The sequence below is a fragment of the Phyllostomus hastatus genome, unplaced genomic scaffold (genome assembly GCF_019186645.2).
Source record: "Phyllostomus hastatus isolate PE091 unplaced genomic scaffold, TTU_PhHast_1.1 phas_contig_1162, whole genome shotgun sequence".
Classification (NCBI taxonomy): Eukaryota; Metazoa; Chordata; class Mammalia; order Chiroptera; family Phyllostomidae; genus Phyllostomus; species Phyllostomus hastatus.
The window spans coordinates 4,156,632-4,173,544 of record NW_025333537.1 but is presented as its reverse complement, the minus strand read 5'-3'; the positions used below and the strand labels follow the sequence as shown (position 1 = coordinate 4,173,544).

At 57.4% G+C, this 16,913-nt stretch overlaps 1 protein-coding gene across 1 annotated transcript; it reads left to right on the top strand.

Moving 5' to 3' along the window:
• Window positions 1-3,604: 3,604 nt before the first annotated feature.
• HSPB8 (heat shock protein family B (small) member 8) lies at window positions 3,605-15,372 on the top strand. The gene is made up of 3 exons (XM_045843482.1): window positions 3,605-4,370; window positions 10,389-10,452; window positions 14,335-15,372. The coding sequence occupies exons 1-3, from the start codon at window positions 4,001-4,003 to the stop codon at window positions 14,492-14,494; spliced, it is 594 nt and encodes a 197-aa protein (XP_045699438.1). The 5' UTR covers window positions 3,605-4,000; the 3' UTR covers window positions 14,495-15,372.
• The last annotated feature ends 1,541 nt before the right edge of the window (window positions 15,373-16,913 follow it).

Sequence of the window (16,913 nt, the reverse complement as noted above, 5' to 3'; positions counted from 1 at the left end):
CGTGCCATGCCCTGAGCCTCAGTTTCCTCATCTGTAAAAGGGGGTGGTGACCAAAGGGACCTCTGTGGGAGAGAGGGGGGCGCTGTGGTGAAGACTGAATAAAAACATGCTTGGGAAGCATCCGGCTTGGCGGTCAGCCCCTTCTAAGCGCTGCAGAACTTCAGTCAATATTCCAGTGCTGTTTCCGTGCGTGGAGTCTGTCACGCGAGGGTGAGACAATTCAGACGCAGGGCTGCTGACACGTCTTCCCTGCCCAGGGCTGCTGGGCTCCTGCAGTGCACCCGGCACCCTTCTGGGTGAGGTTGGGGGGTGGCTACTGCAGTGCACAAGGCACGGAGAACGCTGCCCTCAGGGAGCCAGGTGCGCTGGCGGTGCCAGGAGGGTCATCGCAGGGGGTCTGAGAAAAGGAAGGACAAAGGCGTGAGCGCACTCGCCCCCATTTGCTGGCCGGCGTGCCGCCAGCTCTGGGTTAGACGGCGAACCTGGAGACCGAGTGAATGGGAGGCCACCGGGATTTGTTCCCGCGCCCAGGAAAAGAGTTCCAAACCCCTGCAATTGCAGATAAAACAGGGCGCCAAAATGCCGTGCAGAAAACCGTGTCTCCCTGGGAGTCGCAGAAGCCCGAGGCTCAGCCCTTCCAGCCCCTGCCCCGCCGTGGCGGGACCGCAGGTGGAAGGGAGGGAGGCGGGAGGGAGGGAGCACGGGTTCCTACCTGCGGTGGGAAGCAAAGGCTCGGAACTGGGCGGTCCACAAGCCTGTGTCTCTGTCCTGCCCAGCACTACCTGTGCGACCTTCGGCCTCTCATCCCCAGGCCCCGGTTTCCGGAATGCAAGGTCACATCACCCTCGCCCAGGGTGGTCTGTCTGAGGATTAACTGTGGTCCTTCTCGTGTGAAAGCCCCCACAGGGTGACAGCCAAGAGGACCCCCGTTCCAGGGCCTGGGGTCTAACGTGCCCCCACACCCTCCCCAGGGTCTTTCCCTGCCTAGGAGAACGGGTGGGAGGCTGGCTGCCCTCGCCGGCCTTTCCCGGGCCTGGCCCCGTGCTCCCACCTGGTGAGGGCCCAGGGGGTTATTGACTGTCTCCTCCCGTGACAGCTGGCTCCTTTGTGGGTGGCTGGGCCTGTCCCTGCAATGCAGCCAGTGTCCAGTGCGGCAGGGGACAGCAGGTGCGGGGGCGGCTCACGGGGCAAGACCCGGGCAACACAGTCCCGTTCTGGTTGCGGCCATGGGCTGCCCAGTCCCACTGGCTCAGGCGCCGATCCTCAGCCAGCTGTGCGGTCCTGGGTAGGTGGCGTTACCCCTCTGAACCATGAGAGTCCAGTGGGTCATGAACAAACGTGCTGAGCATCGGACCTGGTACACAGTCTGTGCTCAGGGAACGTGTGACCACGACTCTAAGACGCGGCACCACCGAGCGGTCAAGAGCCAGACGGCCCAGGTTCAAATCCCAGCTCTGCCACTTCAGAGAGATGACATATTCTGCCGTGTATAACGTGCACCCACGTTTCATATAGAACCATTTACATTGATACGGAAGCAGTACTACCACGTACAATGCGCATCCTTGTTTTTCACTGAAAAATGTGGCAAAAAGTGTGCGATATACACAGCAAAACACGGTGTATGCACAGGCAAGTCTCATCGTCACACTGTGCCTTGGTCTTCTCATCTGCAAAATGCGGGTGATGACAGTCCCTTCCTTGTAGGGTCGTGGGAGGGTGAGGTGAGCTAACACACATGAACAAAGTGCTCAGAGTGGAACCTGGCACCTGGAAAGTGCCGGACAAATGCTGGCGATGCACATGCCTGTTCTCGGGCTGCGCGCCCTGCCTCCCCTGCCCAGGGCCTGGGCGCTGAAGTGTCCTCGAAACAAGAAGGATCCGGCCACAGAGGGTGTGTCCCCCCTTCCTCCCCAGGCTCCGAGGGGCTGTGGAAGGGAGGCCTGGAGAGGAAGGGGGGGTCTTCCCAAGTAATCCCACCTGAAGATTTGCCCTTAAAGAAACACAGTCCCAGCAAAAACAACACCACTCCCTCAGATCCACAGGCAAACCCACCGCGGCCCCAGCCCAGGCCCCGGGCAGGCCAGCTTTCCCCTGGGGCGCACCCAGCCGCCCTCCCCTCCTGTCTCCACACGCAGCCGGCCTCGCGCGGGCGCCAATTGCAGAGAGAGCTGCGGAGGCTCCTCTGCCCAGCTGTGACGTCAGCCTGGAGCTTCTAGCCTGGTGATCTCACCCTGAGTCAAGTGGGGACCCAGTCACTGAGCTATTGTGGTGGTGGAGGGCTGGCGGGGCGGGGGGGGGGGGGGCTCCGTCTCCCTCTCTCACCTGGAAGGCCAGGCGGCTGGGGGCCTGGGTCACTCAGCTGAGCAAGGACCAGGGATGCAGAACAACCCCGTCCCCTCCCAGGCCTGCCGCCCCACAGCTGCATGCACGGGCCAAACTCTGCGCCTCCGTTTCCTCGCCTGCAAAACAGGGGCTGGGTGGGGGGCACACCCCCGTGCTGTGGTGAGAGCCTAAGGGATTACTGTCTGCAGCTGCTCCCCGCAGTGGCCCACAGGCAGGCACACGGGGAGGTGGCAGGAAAGGATGGGGCTGATGCTGTTCCCCGTGTTATTATTTTTAGCAAACTGCCTCACGCAAGCACTGCTCTACCATCAAAATGATTTCTCAGCGGATGACTCACTGAATTCCTTAGCACCCCCACCCCACCCCACGAGGGAGGCAGGGCCGAGACCCAGGAGCCCACGGAGGGAGAATGGCATGCCTCAGATGGCCCACCACCTGTTGGGGACCGATCCAATACTGGAACCCCCGCCTCGAGGAGCCTTGCCCCCCCCCACCCCCCCCGCGGGTCCAGCACCTGTTGCTCAGTTTCACGATTCACAGGCATCATCATGATAGAAGCTGCCCTTCGTCACCACGTCGCACGGCAGTTTCCTCATCTGGAAAGAGGGATGGTGGGGCGGATTCCTATTTGTGAAGCACTTAGAACGGCCCTGGCACACGGCGAGCGCTGGGCAATGGAGAACTCGGCGTGGAAGATGCGGGAGTGCCAAGTCGGCGAAGTGCGTGGGGAGTGTCGCCTCCACGAGCAGGCTGCTGTGAGGTCCACTTTACAGGTGGGAGAACCGACAGGCAGCTCAGAGATGCGTGGGACTAACGTGACCGCCCCCCAGCAGACACCGAGGGAAACTGCGGACTTGTAGAGGGGACTGCCACCCAGGGCCATCTGCCTTCAAAGCCACCGGGCTCCCGGATCTCTCCTTCCCTCTGCAGGTCCCCAGGGGGGGCGGCAGGATGCAGCCCACTCTGCGGAAAGTATTTGCAGAGGGTGACCTGAGCCTTCAGCCAGGCCGAGGGTTATTAATAGCCAGGTCTAAAGCGCCCGGCTCCGGAGGGCGGGGCCCTGGGGCAGAGAGAGGGAGGGCGGGGCGGGGCGGGGGGCGGAGACCGCCCCGGAGCCTGGCGGAGCCGGACGCCGAGGCCCCTCCCAGCCCCAGGGGAGCCCCGCTGGTCCCACACAGATTCTCCGGGGCTGGTTCACCACCTCCGAATACTCCTGTGACAGGAGGCGCTCGCAAAACCCGCCCCCAGCCCCTAGCGGCAGTATATATGCGGTTCCCAGCCCAGAAGCCAGGAGAAGTTTCTAGGCCCGCGTCCCCGGGGGTTATTAAGCTCCTGGCTCCACTCTAGACTTCAGCGGCCCTGGCTGCGAGCCTGGACCGCCTGGGAAGACGGTGGCTGGCGGAGCGCTGGTGAGGCAGCGTGGACAGGGGCTCTCTGGGGTTCTGAAGGACCGGCCAGGGGTCGCCTCCGGTGGCTGGAGCGTCTTCGGGGGCCTGGATCCCGGTCTGGTGCACCCCTCCAACCTTGGCCGTGAATGGTTCAGATATTTTTGAAGCTTGGAAGACCAGCCCGCCCACCTCACCTTGCGGTGTGAGCTCGGCCAGGTGGCCCCCTCTCTCCGAGCCTCCGTGCGCGCTCCGGCTCCGCGGCTGCCATGGCTGACGGCCAGCTGCCCTTCTCCTGCCACTACCCCAGCCGCCTGCGCCGGGACCCCTTTCGGGACGCGCCCCTCTCCTCCCGCAGCCTGCTGGATGACGGCTTCGGCATGGACCCTTTCCCCGACGACTTGACGGCCTCTTGGCCCGACTGGGCCCTGCCTCGACTCTCCTCGGCCTGGCCAGGCTCCCTGAGGCCCGGCGCAATGCCCCGGGTGCCGACCGCCACGTCCAGGTTTGGGGTACCTGCTGACAGCAGGAGCCCCCCACCCTTCCCCGGGGAGCCCTGGAAAGTGTGCGTCAACGTGCACAGCTTCAAGCCGGAGGAGCTGATGGTGAAGACCAAGGACAGATACGTGGAGGTGTCTGGTGAGTGGGGGCCCAGAGGGAGAGAGAAGGGGTAGGGGTGGGGGGCCCCAGCCCTGGGAATAGCCAGGAGCACTCTCCTTAGAGGGGAAGCTGTGACAGCACGACCCAGGTGACTTCAGGGCTGAGGAATGCGGCCCACGGAGATTATCTCCAGGGAAGAACTGTCCCCTCCTGGCACCCAGGAGACCCCTCCACCTGGCCCAGCCGCGGGGGCCGGGGCCTCGGGGCACTGTGTCACTCAGAGAACAGGCAGGAAAACGGAAGCCAAGTCGGGTATTTCGACAGAGGATTTCATACACAGAAGAAGTGAAACAGACATGGAAGGGATACAGAGACAAACAAGAAGTGGGGTTCCTTGCACCCCAGCCTCACAACATAGTCCGGAAGGGCGTGTTTAACGCTGAGTGTTGGCAGTGGTACTAACCAACTGCCAACGTTTCGAGGGGAACGCTCCCCTCGTCCCAGACAAGAAACCGAGGCTTCCTAGTCACTTTAACGTTGCCCATTGGTAACCTGGGCTGAGCGCTTAGTGCCTGCTGACGCCACACTAAGCACCTTATCGGTAGCATCTCGGTGAATGCCACCAGAGGACCTGGGTCCTGCTGGTCGAGGAAACTGAGGCACAGGGAGATGAAGGTAACTCTCCCAAGGCCACCAAAGAGTCAGATCCAGGCTGTCTGGGAATTGGTCATTTAAGCACCTACTAGGTGCAAAGGACTGGGCGTACATGCTTCTACTCCTTCTCCCCAGTAACCCTGAAAAGCAGAGGGGTCTAGTCCCATTTCGCAGCTGAGACTCAGACCCTGGCGGGATTCGCCCAAGGTCACGCTGTGAGTCAGCAGCAGGACGAGTCTGGGCCTGCCCACCGCTCCAGGCGCAAGGCCCTGGTCACCACCACAGGTCCCAGCCTGGGAGGGAGTGCTCTGGGAGACAGGAGAGAGGAGGCTGGAGTCTTGGGCCCTGTTAGGAGAAGCTTTCTTTCGCTTCCCTCCCGATTAAAGGGCCATTACAAAGAGCTGTTCCCCAGCAGGCTCTGCCGGCCAGAAAATCAATAAAAGCCGTTGTGGAGGCAGGCTGGGCAGGGACAAGCGCTGGCAGGGAGGCGTTCGGGGGAGTTTCAAAGCCTAGCCAATGGCATTGTAAGCCTCAGAGGTTCTGGTGGGTGTGGTGGGCCAGGAGACAGGCTGGGGCCCCCCTGCTGATGGGCAAATGTTTGAACTTCGCTCTGCTCTGTTGCCTCATCTGGAAATTGGGGTCCAAAGGGCTACACGGCATAAGGATTATTGTATTAAATGAGGAGAGGCGTGGGCCGCGTGTATATAGGACCTGAAGCACAGCGGGTCAGCGTTGTTATTGAAGCTGATGCTGTGGTTAAAATGCGGGCCACACAGTGAGACCCCGATACATCATAAATGGCAGATGGTCTTGGAGACCTGGGTTCAAATCCTGGCTCCGCTCTTCACGCTCTGGATGGATATACACAGGAGGGACTTTCCACTGCTCTGAGCCTCAGTTTCCACATCTGCAGAGGGGGGACCACAGTGACACCTCTCCCGTAAGGCCGGAGGGGAGACTAAATGTGCGCGGGCCGTACAGAATGCACGCAGGGTATCTGTGAAGCGGAGCTGAGGACAGTGCCTGCCTGGCCGTCCGCAAGCAGGTGTCAGTTACGACTGCTCTCTCTGTGTCAGTTACGGTTCCAGAGTTTTCCATTCCAGGTTGGGGGCTGCCCCACACCTTGAGGCCCTTCCAGGAGACCTCTGTCCAGCCTGGGGGGCTTTGCCCCCCATCCCCCATTCTATGAGCTTCTTAACAAGTGGGGCTGGCAGCTCCAAGCTGAGACCCCCGCTAAGCGCCTTACTAATCCAGGGGCTTTGAATGAGTTACGGAGCCTCAGCTTCCACATCTGTACAATGGGTGTCACCGAGGAACCTAAATGAGACACAGACAGATAAATGGGACAAAACAATGAGCCAGAGCCTTTTGGGGTTGTAAAATTCTTGCACGCGTGCACTTAGCACCCTTGGCTTGACAGACTCCAGGTCCCCGGGGAGTGCGTGCAGAGACTCTCATAAAAGAGGTTTCACAGATCTGATCGGCATCAGGGGCTCCATGGAAAAGCAACTTCCGAGGGAAGTCAGAAGTCAGGGCCAGCCCCCGACCCTGCCCCACACAAGGACAGGCCTGGTCTCCCCCAAGCACCCGTGCGGGCACCGTGCTCAATACCTACGCAGTTGGCTGGCTGGTTCTGCCCGTGGAATTCTAAGGAAATGCGGGCAGAGTGGTTACACCCATTCTACAGGTGAGCAAACTGAGGCCCAGGGAGTGTAGCTCACCTGAGATCACCCGCTTCCCCACAGCAAGGTCTGAAATGCAAAGCTGGGCCTGTGGAGACAGCCCCAGTCAGGGCAGCTGGACCTGCTTCGGACTGCGTGGCCCTCGGCAAACCCCACCTCCCACCGCCCGCCCTTGGCTCTACCACTGGGCCCGGGAGCGGGTGGACTGGATGGGGATTGGCCAAACTGTGGGCTTTAAGATGTCACAGGCCTCTGAGACATGGGTGGAGGAGGGGGTCCAGCACTCTAGAAGGTGCCATGTGAAACCAAATGAAAGCCGGGTCTCCTCACCCGAGCCTGAGCTTGCTCACGGAGCCTCGGGCTCGCTGAGCCACGGCCGGGCTTATCTGAGCGCACACAAGTGTCCAGGGCCGGGGGGTGTTTGGAGGATGCTGAACCAGGAGACTTCCATCACGCCTCACACGCTCCCACCCCCTCCCTGCCCCCATCAGCCAAGAAACGTCCCCTCCCTGGGCCACTGGGCCAGGCCCTGGCCCAGGCAGGGGCTGGAAAGCCCCGAGACCTTCGGCTGGCCCCTTCTCCCAGGCCCGGCTCTGACATTAATCCCAGGGCCTCTGCCAGCCCTGGTGACAGCACCTTCTTCCCTTCGCCGGGCTGGCGACTTCCCCGAAACGCTGGCACCCACGGCCCTCCCCGAGGCTTGTTCAGAGATGACGGGCGGCTGCCGGGGCCCCCAGCTTCCTGGCCTTCAGATGACTTCCCTCTCTCTCTCTCTCCCCCTCTCCCTCTCTCTCTCCCCATTGTTAATCATAATAGTTATTTTTCTCTGTTTACAAAAACCAAATAGTTCCACATAGAAAATATAAACAGGAGAGCAAAATAGGAGATTAAAAATCACTCACTATCCTTGAGCGCGGGCTGTGAACCAAAGCATCGCAGGTTCAATTCCCAGTCAGGGCACATGCCTGGGTTGCAGACCATGACCCCCAGCAACCGCACATTGATGTTTCTCTCTCTCTCTTTCTCCCTCCTTTCCCTCTCTAAAAAATAAATAAATAAAATCTAAAAAAATCACTCACCATCCTTCAACAGCCCCTAATAGATATTCAAATGACATGCAAATTAAGCTTCACGATGCAACTCCTACCACCTTCTTTCAGCCAGAGCGACCCCCTCCCCACACCCCGCCCCATGGAAATCCAGGAGCTGGCCCTGCTCAGAGGGCCTCTCCTTGAACCCCAATACCTTACTTTCAGGGCGCAGGCAGGGAGGGGTATCTTCTGAGGGGCAGTCCTGCCCCCAAACATCAAAACAGACCACAGGCACTTACCTTCACGCAGCCTGCAAAGCGATTCTGTGACTCACTCTCATTCGCTCCTCATGGCAACCCAATAATTAGGGTGTTGTTGTCACCCCCACTTCAGAGAACAATAAACAGAGGCTGCTGGGAGGAAAGCAGCGATATGTCAGCAGATGTCAGAGCAGGGACGCAGCTCTGGAGCCCACCCACCTGCCTTCGAACCTTGGCTCCAGCTCTTCCACGCTGTGTGACCTTGGGCATGTCGCTTAACCTCTCTGAACTTCTGTTCCCTGTCCACAAACTAGCAGTAATAAACATGCTTGCTCTCTAAGATTATTGTGATATAAATGAGTTGCCTAGTGTAGCAGCTGACACCAAAATGTGCTTATGAGTTTGCTATTATTATTATTCTTGTCCTCCTCGCCCTCCTCCTTTGCTGCCCCCAGGACACCAAGTGTGCAAAAGCACTGAGTCAGAGGCACTGGCCCGTCCCCAGGGGAGGCAGGCCTCCCGAGGCCCAGGCTTTGGGGACGGTACCAGGGGACAGACTGTGTGCCTCTGGCCACCTGCCTGGGCGCTGGACAGTTGGTGGGCATGACTTGGCAGGCCGGAATAAACTCTCAGGCCATCAGCACATTCGCAGAATAGCATGTTCTGGCCAGCCCAACCCTGCAGCTTCAGAACGACTTCCTGTAAACGTGCCCCTTTCCGCCCAGCCGGTGGCAGAGACAGGGAGGTAGCCTTTCCTGGGGGTGACGTAGCAGTGCAGATGAAAACTTAGAAATTCTAGAACTCGGAATTTATGCTGAAGAAGCCGCTGGTCTGGGGGGTGAAGATCTAGCTACAAGAATGTTCAGTGCCGTGAGATTGTTTCCAATGCCAGGAACTGTCTCAGCGCCCGAAAGCTGGGCACTGGTGACATCGTGACCTTGTGTGTCCCCGCAGGGAACGCCATGCCACCCTTAAAAATCACGTTGAGGGACATTTGCTGTGATACAGAAAAATGACACTAATGTGCTAGCAAGACATAAAAACAGGTGCATTGTATAGGTTGACCTCATTTGATAAAATATACGACACATCTATACTATGTAACATTTATGCATTTCTAAGTAACAGAAAGAAAAGTCTGGAACAGATGCCAAAGTGTCAGTGGTTTTCTCACGGCGGTGGGAGTCTGGGTGGTTTGAACTGATTTTTTTTCTTTATTTTCTACATTTTCTGTATACACATGCATTATCTTGTAACCAGGAAAAAGAAATTAAAAAAGGGATAGGAAGAAATCATGAAAAAGCAGTTAATAATGTAATCACCTTTAAATTGTCAGTTGTTCAGAATCTGCTCCAAGGCAAAACACTATGTCCCTCGAGGCCATTTACAGTCCATTCCTAAGCCCCTCAGAAGGGGTCCCTGTGTACACGAGGGTCCCTGACCCCGGCACGTGGGCCCACAAATGAGGTGAATGGCTTCACTGGGCACTAACTCTTTGCTCAGAGAGAAATTAGAGACTCTCCCTTCATTTAAAAAAATAAGAATGAGGAAGGACCAAGAGGCTCAGAATTTCTTATATAAATTGGAACATTATAGCCATTTGTGGCCCAGGCTTCCTGTAACTTCATCCTTTTCCTTCCTAAGGATAGAAAAGAAAAGAAAAGACCCCCACCCTGCACCCTGTGGGAGGCTGGGCAGGCGGAACTTCACACATGGGTGCCTTTCTCAAGGACAGGCCCCTCTGGAGAGGCCGGGGCGGTGTCTGTCCGCAGACGGAAGTGTTGTTTCCAGGAGATTCTCTCAGTACCTGGTGCAGGTACTCCGACTCTCAGAGAACTCCTTGGAAGCTGGGACGGACAGAGAGGCATCAGACCCAGCACTTAGCCCAGATGCAGAGAGAGCTGGTTCAGAGCCCAGGGCTGCCACGCACCCAACGGGTGGTGACCTTGGACCCAGCACTGGGCCTCAGTTTCCACACTGGTCACTGAGGGAGAGAGACACATCCCCGGAGCTGGGGAAGGGCCCAGTGAGGGGTGAGGCCATCGGGTGCCACCCAATCTGGGATGTGAGCCTCAGGGTTCTGCAGACTGATTAGGGGAGTGAGTGGTACCACATTCAAGACTTAAAAGATACCGATGAAACACGTGGTCCAGTTTCTGTGATTTCCTAAGACCAACGCATCTACCAGCTGCAGTCAGGGCCTCCTGTCCTGTCCTGTCCTGTCCATGGTCTTATGTGAGCTTCGCAACAGCCTGGGAGGTGGGCTCAGGGGAGGGCCCTGCGGCTCACACAGCTGGAGTCTCTAGACCAAGCCCCGAGCCTCTCAACGAGTCGGGGACACGGCCCAGTTTCGATGCCAGCCTGAGTCCTCGGCAGTGGGAGTCCCGGCGGGGACCACGTCCTGACACATGGCCTTCCTCTGTCCTCCAGGCAAACACGAAGAGAAGCAGCAAGAAGGTGGCATCGTGTCCAAGAACTTCACAAAGAAAATCCAGTAAGTGACCCGCGGATTTCCGGGTTGGGGGGTGCAGGGCAGGGAGGGGCCTGGGACCTGAGATCTGGGGTCTGTCCCCTCTTGGGTGTCTCTCCTGTGAGTCACCCCCTACTCCGGTCCGGGGAATTGAACCCTCACCCTGAAAAGGGGAAAGACGTCGCAGCAAAGGAATGCTGTGAGCTGCAGCGGACCCCCAGGCTGAGCCCAGAGGCCGGGCCCCACAGAGGCCCCGCTGGCGATGCCTGTATCGGGGGAAGAGGCAGTGAGGGGCTGATGCTTCACGGGCCCACCTTTTCCCCACTCAGCATCATCCGCCACCTGTGCTTCTGGCCCCAAAGCCTTTGTCCCTTTGTCCAGTCACGGTTACACCTGGTTTTTGTTTGCAGAGGCCAAATGTAACCTTGGTTTGAAGAAGAGACATTACCCTCCCTGTACTGTGAGGAAACTGAGTCTCCCACAGGTGGAAGGACTTCCCCAAGGCCCTTGAAGTTAGAATTTAGAAGAGCCCCAAACTGACCCCGGAACTCTGGGCTCAGTGCCCATTCTTGGACCAGGGATGCGCTTTCCTCGTCAGTAACAGGGGATGGACAGTCGGTCCAGCCCTGTGGACGCAGCGCCGATTGAAAATGAGATCGAGGCTCAGGGATCCACCCAGAGCAGCACCTCACAAATGGCGGCTTGTTATTACTATTATTGTCGCAGTTATTGACTTGTAACCCCACCCCCCTGCCCTGACAAGGACAGCCCGAATCCAGAGTCTGGGTGGATTGCGTCAGGTGGATTCTCCAGGCGTCAGGATTCTGTCCGTGCCTGACCCAGCCGCTGCCTCTGGGTTCCTGGAAGCTGTGGACGCTTCCCGATAAGGCAAGCGCTAAACCGTTTCTCTTTGCACTGGCTCGCCTGCCATGCCCAAGATCAGACGTTGCTTGCTAGGGGGGATGAAAGAGCAAAAGGAGAGGGAGGGAGCTGATGTTTCTTTCAAGGGCTCAGCTAAGGTCTCCTGATGGAGTCACAGGCAAGGCGGGGCCGTGAAAGGGCCTGAGCCGGAAAGAAGTCAGCGGATTAATCATTTTGCAAAGAAGGTCATTTTCGTGGATGTCGCCATCTCTGAGGCCTCCGGCAAAACAGCTTGCCGGGAGCTACTGGGCCAGATAGAAATGCGCAAAGCTGCGTGAGGGGAGGCTGCTGTTCTGCTGGGGCCCGGTGGCTGAGCCGGGCTGGTTGTTACAATGTTGGACGAGCCTTTGCCCCGAGGGCCCTCCTTACCTCCTTAGCCAGCCAGCCAGCCAGCCCCACGGGTCCCGGACCCTCCAAAGCTCCCCACAGCCCAGAAACTGAAGGGTCCCCAGGGCCCTCCTCCATCACGGTGGCATGAATCCCTTTGTTCTGCTGGGTCGGTGTCCAGCTGCCTGTTGTTAATATTTCCATCTCACCCGGGTGCTGGGAGCCCTGGCTGCAGGGAACAGAGCTTCTGCGCCTGTGTTTCCTGGTGGGCGGGCCTGCCGGGGGACAATAGGACGTGTGTGAAGCATTTAGCACCGGGTACAGACTCAGGGCTTGGTCCATGGGAGTCCACCTCATCAAAACCTCCAGCCCAGGTCAACCTGGTCAAAGACCTTCACCAAGTCTGTTCCCCGCTCTGGGCCTCAGTCTTTCCATGTGAGAAGTGACAGTGTTGTCCTGGACATTCAAGAAGCTTCTTTCAGGCTCTGACATTCTCTAGTTCAACGATACCGCCGGTCGTGCTAAAATATTCACAGCTGCCCAGCGGCGCACCTGCAGGGCCCACGGCTGCAACGACAAGCAGGCACTGCCGGTTACCATCCAGCACTTCCGGTACGGCAGGCACGTAATTATCAGAGATATCTGTCCCTAAGAGGCAGATACTCTTTCGACCCCCGTCCCGCAGCAGGAAGTAGGCTCAGGGAGGTGAGAACACTAGCTTAAGGCCACGCGAACAGAAAGGGCTGGAATCTGCACTCGGGGCTGCCTGCCTGTGATGCCCGCACTCTGGACCACGGCTACCCAGTCACGCGGCACCAGGTGTCCATTGGGTTGGCATGCAAACGGTTAAAGAGTTGGCCCACCCCCAACAGCCAGGGGGCGGACCGAACACTTGGCCTTGTCTGGGCCGTAGCAGCAGCTCCACTTGGCAGGTGCCCAAGATCCCTCTTTCTCCTCCCTCCTTCCCAGCAGGCCCCTCGTGAATGTCCGTGGCTCCAGTTCTGCAGGCGTCTCCGGGGCAGAGGCAGCTCGGGGGTCGGGGGCTCCAGATTGCTGTTCACGGCAAAGCGCTCCCCTCCCCTCCAGGAAGGGCCCTGCCCGTGACCACGGATGGACTCCCCTCACTCCCCGTTCTCTAACCCAGACCTGTAGCCTTGCTCTCATGACAGGCAGGGCCCCCTAGGCCAGGGAGCTCTATGGTGATTGAACCATCTAGTTTCCTCTTCCCCCTACCCCGACCATGGTCCTTTTAAAAAAAAAGTCTGACGCCAGGGAGGCAGCAGAGCACCACAGCTGCTCTGAGCTCAGAGACCAGGATTCCGACGCCATTCCCCTCTGCTGCCGATCGGCTGTGTGGCCTTGGCCAAGCGCGTCACCTCTCTGACCCCGATCTCCCCGTCTGTCCATGGGGGGCACAAACAGAACTCGCCTGGTGGGATTATTGTTAACAACTAACGGAGCTGATTCCGGTGAAGCGCCTGGCACGCAGAGAATGCTCAGAGGTCCTCCTTGTCGTTATTTCTATGGATAATGGCGTCCCAAGGAGCTGTTCCCACAATTCCGATAGTTTGTTGGAGAAACGATGTCCCAAGTAGCTTCATTCGCCCCAAACAGCTCCCAAATCATGAAAACAGCCTCAGAACAGGAGCCGGAGTTGGGTTCAGACACCCCGTCTCTGGCACTCGCTCGCTCCCTCACGGAGCTGCCATTCAGCTTCCCCAAGTCTCTGTTAAATGGGCTGCACAACCAGCACATCAGTTCCTGCCTACGAACCACTCCTGGCCCGCGGCGAAGCTCGAAGAAGGCGAGCGATGCCCTCACATGTGCTCTGGGAACAATCGTCACCTGTGCAAAATGCTTCAGATGCGCCCCAAATCGCGGCCAGTGCTAAGCCTCAGGGAGCACGTTGGCATCTGAAGCCCAGCCATGCAGCCAGCCTGGTCCCCTTAAACCGCCGACTCGCCCGTGTCACCGTGAATTCCACCAGCCATGCACACGGCCAGTGAAAATGCGTCACCTGCCATGAGTCACGCCTTGCTTAGGCTCTATAAAGGGGAGGCCGTGGTGGCCATTTCTGCCGGCAGCTGGTCAACTGTGAGGGCTAAGTGGGGACCTCAACCTGGGGTCAGACCCGCGGGCCACCGCTCCCCTGTATGCTACTGCTGGGGCGGCACATGCCCATTTGCAGAGCGTGTTTGGATTCCTTGCAGAGGGCTCTAAAGCGTCACATGCTGTGCAAGTTTAGTATTATGATATCCACTTTGCAGAAGAGGGAACAAGCTCAGAGCCGTTGAGAGACCTTCCCAGGATCATACCCGGCACTGGATGCACCCAAAGCCTAAGCTCTTACCAAAAATATTTTCGTTCAGCCCTGGCTGGTGTGGCTCAGTGGATTGAGCGCCAGACTACAAACCAAAGAGTCGCTGGTTCAATTCCCAGTCAGGGCACATGTCTGGGTTGTGGGCCAGGTCCCCAGTGAGGGGCGCACAAGAGGCAACCACACACTGATGTTTATCTCCCTCCCTTCCCCTCTCAAAAAAATAAATAAAATCTTTAAAAAAACCCCAAATGTATAAAAAATATTTTCTCTCAAAGAAATAAAAGAATGTTCAAGCAGTATGGAAATAAGAAATGAATAATCTCTTGTGCTTCTCCTAGGCTTCCTGCGGAGGTGGACCCTGCGACAGTATTTGCCTCGCTCTCCCCAGAGGGTCTGCTGATCATCGAAGCCCCCCAGGTGCCCCCTTACTCACCATTTGGAGAAAGCAGCTTCAACAACGAGCTTCCCCAAGACAGCCAGGAGGTCACCTGCACTTGAGACCACGGTCTCGGCCCACCCTTGTCCCTGCCCCCCACCCCCCACAACCCTCCGGGCTTGTCTGATTCCAGGGTACATTATGCATTGCTTTAGCTGAACTCATAGACGTGGTGTGGCTAAAAAGTTGGGGGTCAGGGTAACTCGGCCAGTCCCTAGGTAGTGTAGTAGGTCTTTACACCAGAGGGTGCCGTTGGCCAGTCGTGCTCGGTTGCGTTAGGCCTTTATGCTGGGAGTTTTTCTTTCTCTACCTTTTCTGTCTTGGTAAAAAATGTTGTCCACTCGATAGTCGCAAAGCTTATAAAAGAGGACATACTATTTCACGCTGTATCTTATCTTGCAACTGATGGAAGGGTTGCTCTTCTCCGGGGACCTCGCATCACCCAGATTCCTCTTCTGGGCTCCCGATGTTCGTGCCTGCCCCCTGGTGGGCCCACGGTGCCCATGGGCTCACCTCACTGTTTCTGCAGCCATGGCCTGCAAAGGGTGACAGACAGGTCTCACCTCCCCCGAGGGGGTTTATCCAAGATTCACATGAAAATAAAGAGTGCCTTCTGCCCTGTGCCCAAGTGATGCTAGCATGTTCCCAAGCTGACCATCCCTGAGGACTCTGGAAGCCCCTCAGTTTACCTTCTGGCTAATGTCCCCCCTTTCTTGTGTCCCTCATGCCCTCCTAGGGGTCTTACAGAGGGGGCTGTCTCGGGACAGCTCCACCAGGAACCAAGCAAAGGCCAGGCAGCCTGGCAGGCAGGATCGTGGCACTGTGTGTCTGTGGGTGGGACGCGTGTGTCATTGTTATTTGGATTGTGCAGTTCTTTAGGAAAAATTAATAGTAAGTGATAATAATAATGATAATAATAATAAAGGAGCTGATGTTCTTAGCCTCATGTGCTTCTTTCGATTGAGGAATTAAATGCTACATCACTTAGATTTTCCAATATCCATCGAGAATGCTTGTGGTGGCCAGTAATGACACCCAACAAAGAGTGGCTTAAGTGACAGAAACATGCATTGTCCAACTTTACAAGAAGTCTAGATATGTGATTTTGCAGTTACTTTTTCAGTGGTAATGCCACCAAAATCCCGAAGTAGTTCCTTTTTTCCTCTGCAATTCTGCAAAGCCTCTCCTCATGTTGGCGAGGTGGCTGCAGCCGCTCTGGGCACCTCACCCTCGTGCGGCAATGCACAGGAAGAGAGGGCAGGGGTGGGAGGGTCTCCTCATCTGGCATTACTCTTTGATCAGTTCGAGATCTCTCCCGGGAGTTCTCAGCAGATTGATTTGACCTCATTGACCAAAACTGGGTCATATGAGCACTGATCCTGCCAGTAGCTGGGCAGCTGGGCAGGGGAGCCTCCAAGGGGTGTGTTGGCAGCTCGGCTGACATTTTGATTTCCACCTGACGAAACATCTGACCTGGCTAGTCGGTGCCCAGACATGACCCGCAGAAACGATGAGATAAAGATCTATCATGAGACAATAAATAAGTAAAATTCAAAACCAGACAGCAGGGTCATGCGTCTACCCTGAAGCCAATCCCTCCCTGGCAAGAGGCAGAGGGGTGGCCGGCCGTGCTGGGCTTCGGTCGATACTGATTTACCCTCTGAGGCCCGGAACAGTGCCGCCTGAACAAAACGAGCCTCGGGCAGGACGGAGGGAAGGGGCTTAGTGCCCGAGCGGGGAGACCCCAGCGCAGACACTGCCGCAGACTGAGGCTGTCCGGGGCACCAGGCCGTGCTCAGGGCTCAGGAAACCCAGCTCACACTGATTTACGCAAAGCGGGTATTGACTGGCGCACGTGGCTGTGAAGCCCAGGATGTACGTTTGCTCCTGGTGTCTGAGGATGCCGGCAGAACTCAGTTTCTCTCCATCTCTGGGCCCTGCGGTGATGGCTCCATTCCCCACCTCCCTGCGGCCCCCTGCCTCCCCGGCTCCTCGCCCCCACGCCGCCATGTCCTCCCATGTGCTCACAAGATGACCACATTCCAGTCCCCACTGGGAAACCAGCCGGTCATCTCCCAGAGCTTTGATTGCATTCCCTAGAGTCATTCTTACTGGACCAGCTTGGGTCACATGACCATTTTTGAGCCACAGCCCATGAAATCAATGCTTTGATTGGCCGGGCCTGGGTCACATGCTCCATCCCTGGAGCCAATCCTATTTAATCTCACTACACCCTAGGAAGCAGATATTAATTTTACAGTGAAGACACTGAGGCCGAGAGAGAGGCCGAGAGAGAAGCGGGTGGCCTGGGCAAGTCACACGGTGCCAGCAGAATGCAGACCTACATGTTTGCTTTCAGAGGAGTCAGTGAGGAGCTGCTGGGCTGCTTCTCAAGAGCATCTCCAGTGCTCTCAAAGCAGCAGAAGTCAGTGACTATTTCCCAAGCCCCTGCTCTGCTAGGTCCTGCGCTAGGAGCCAAGG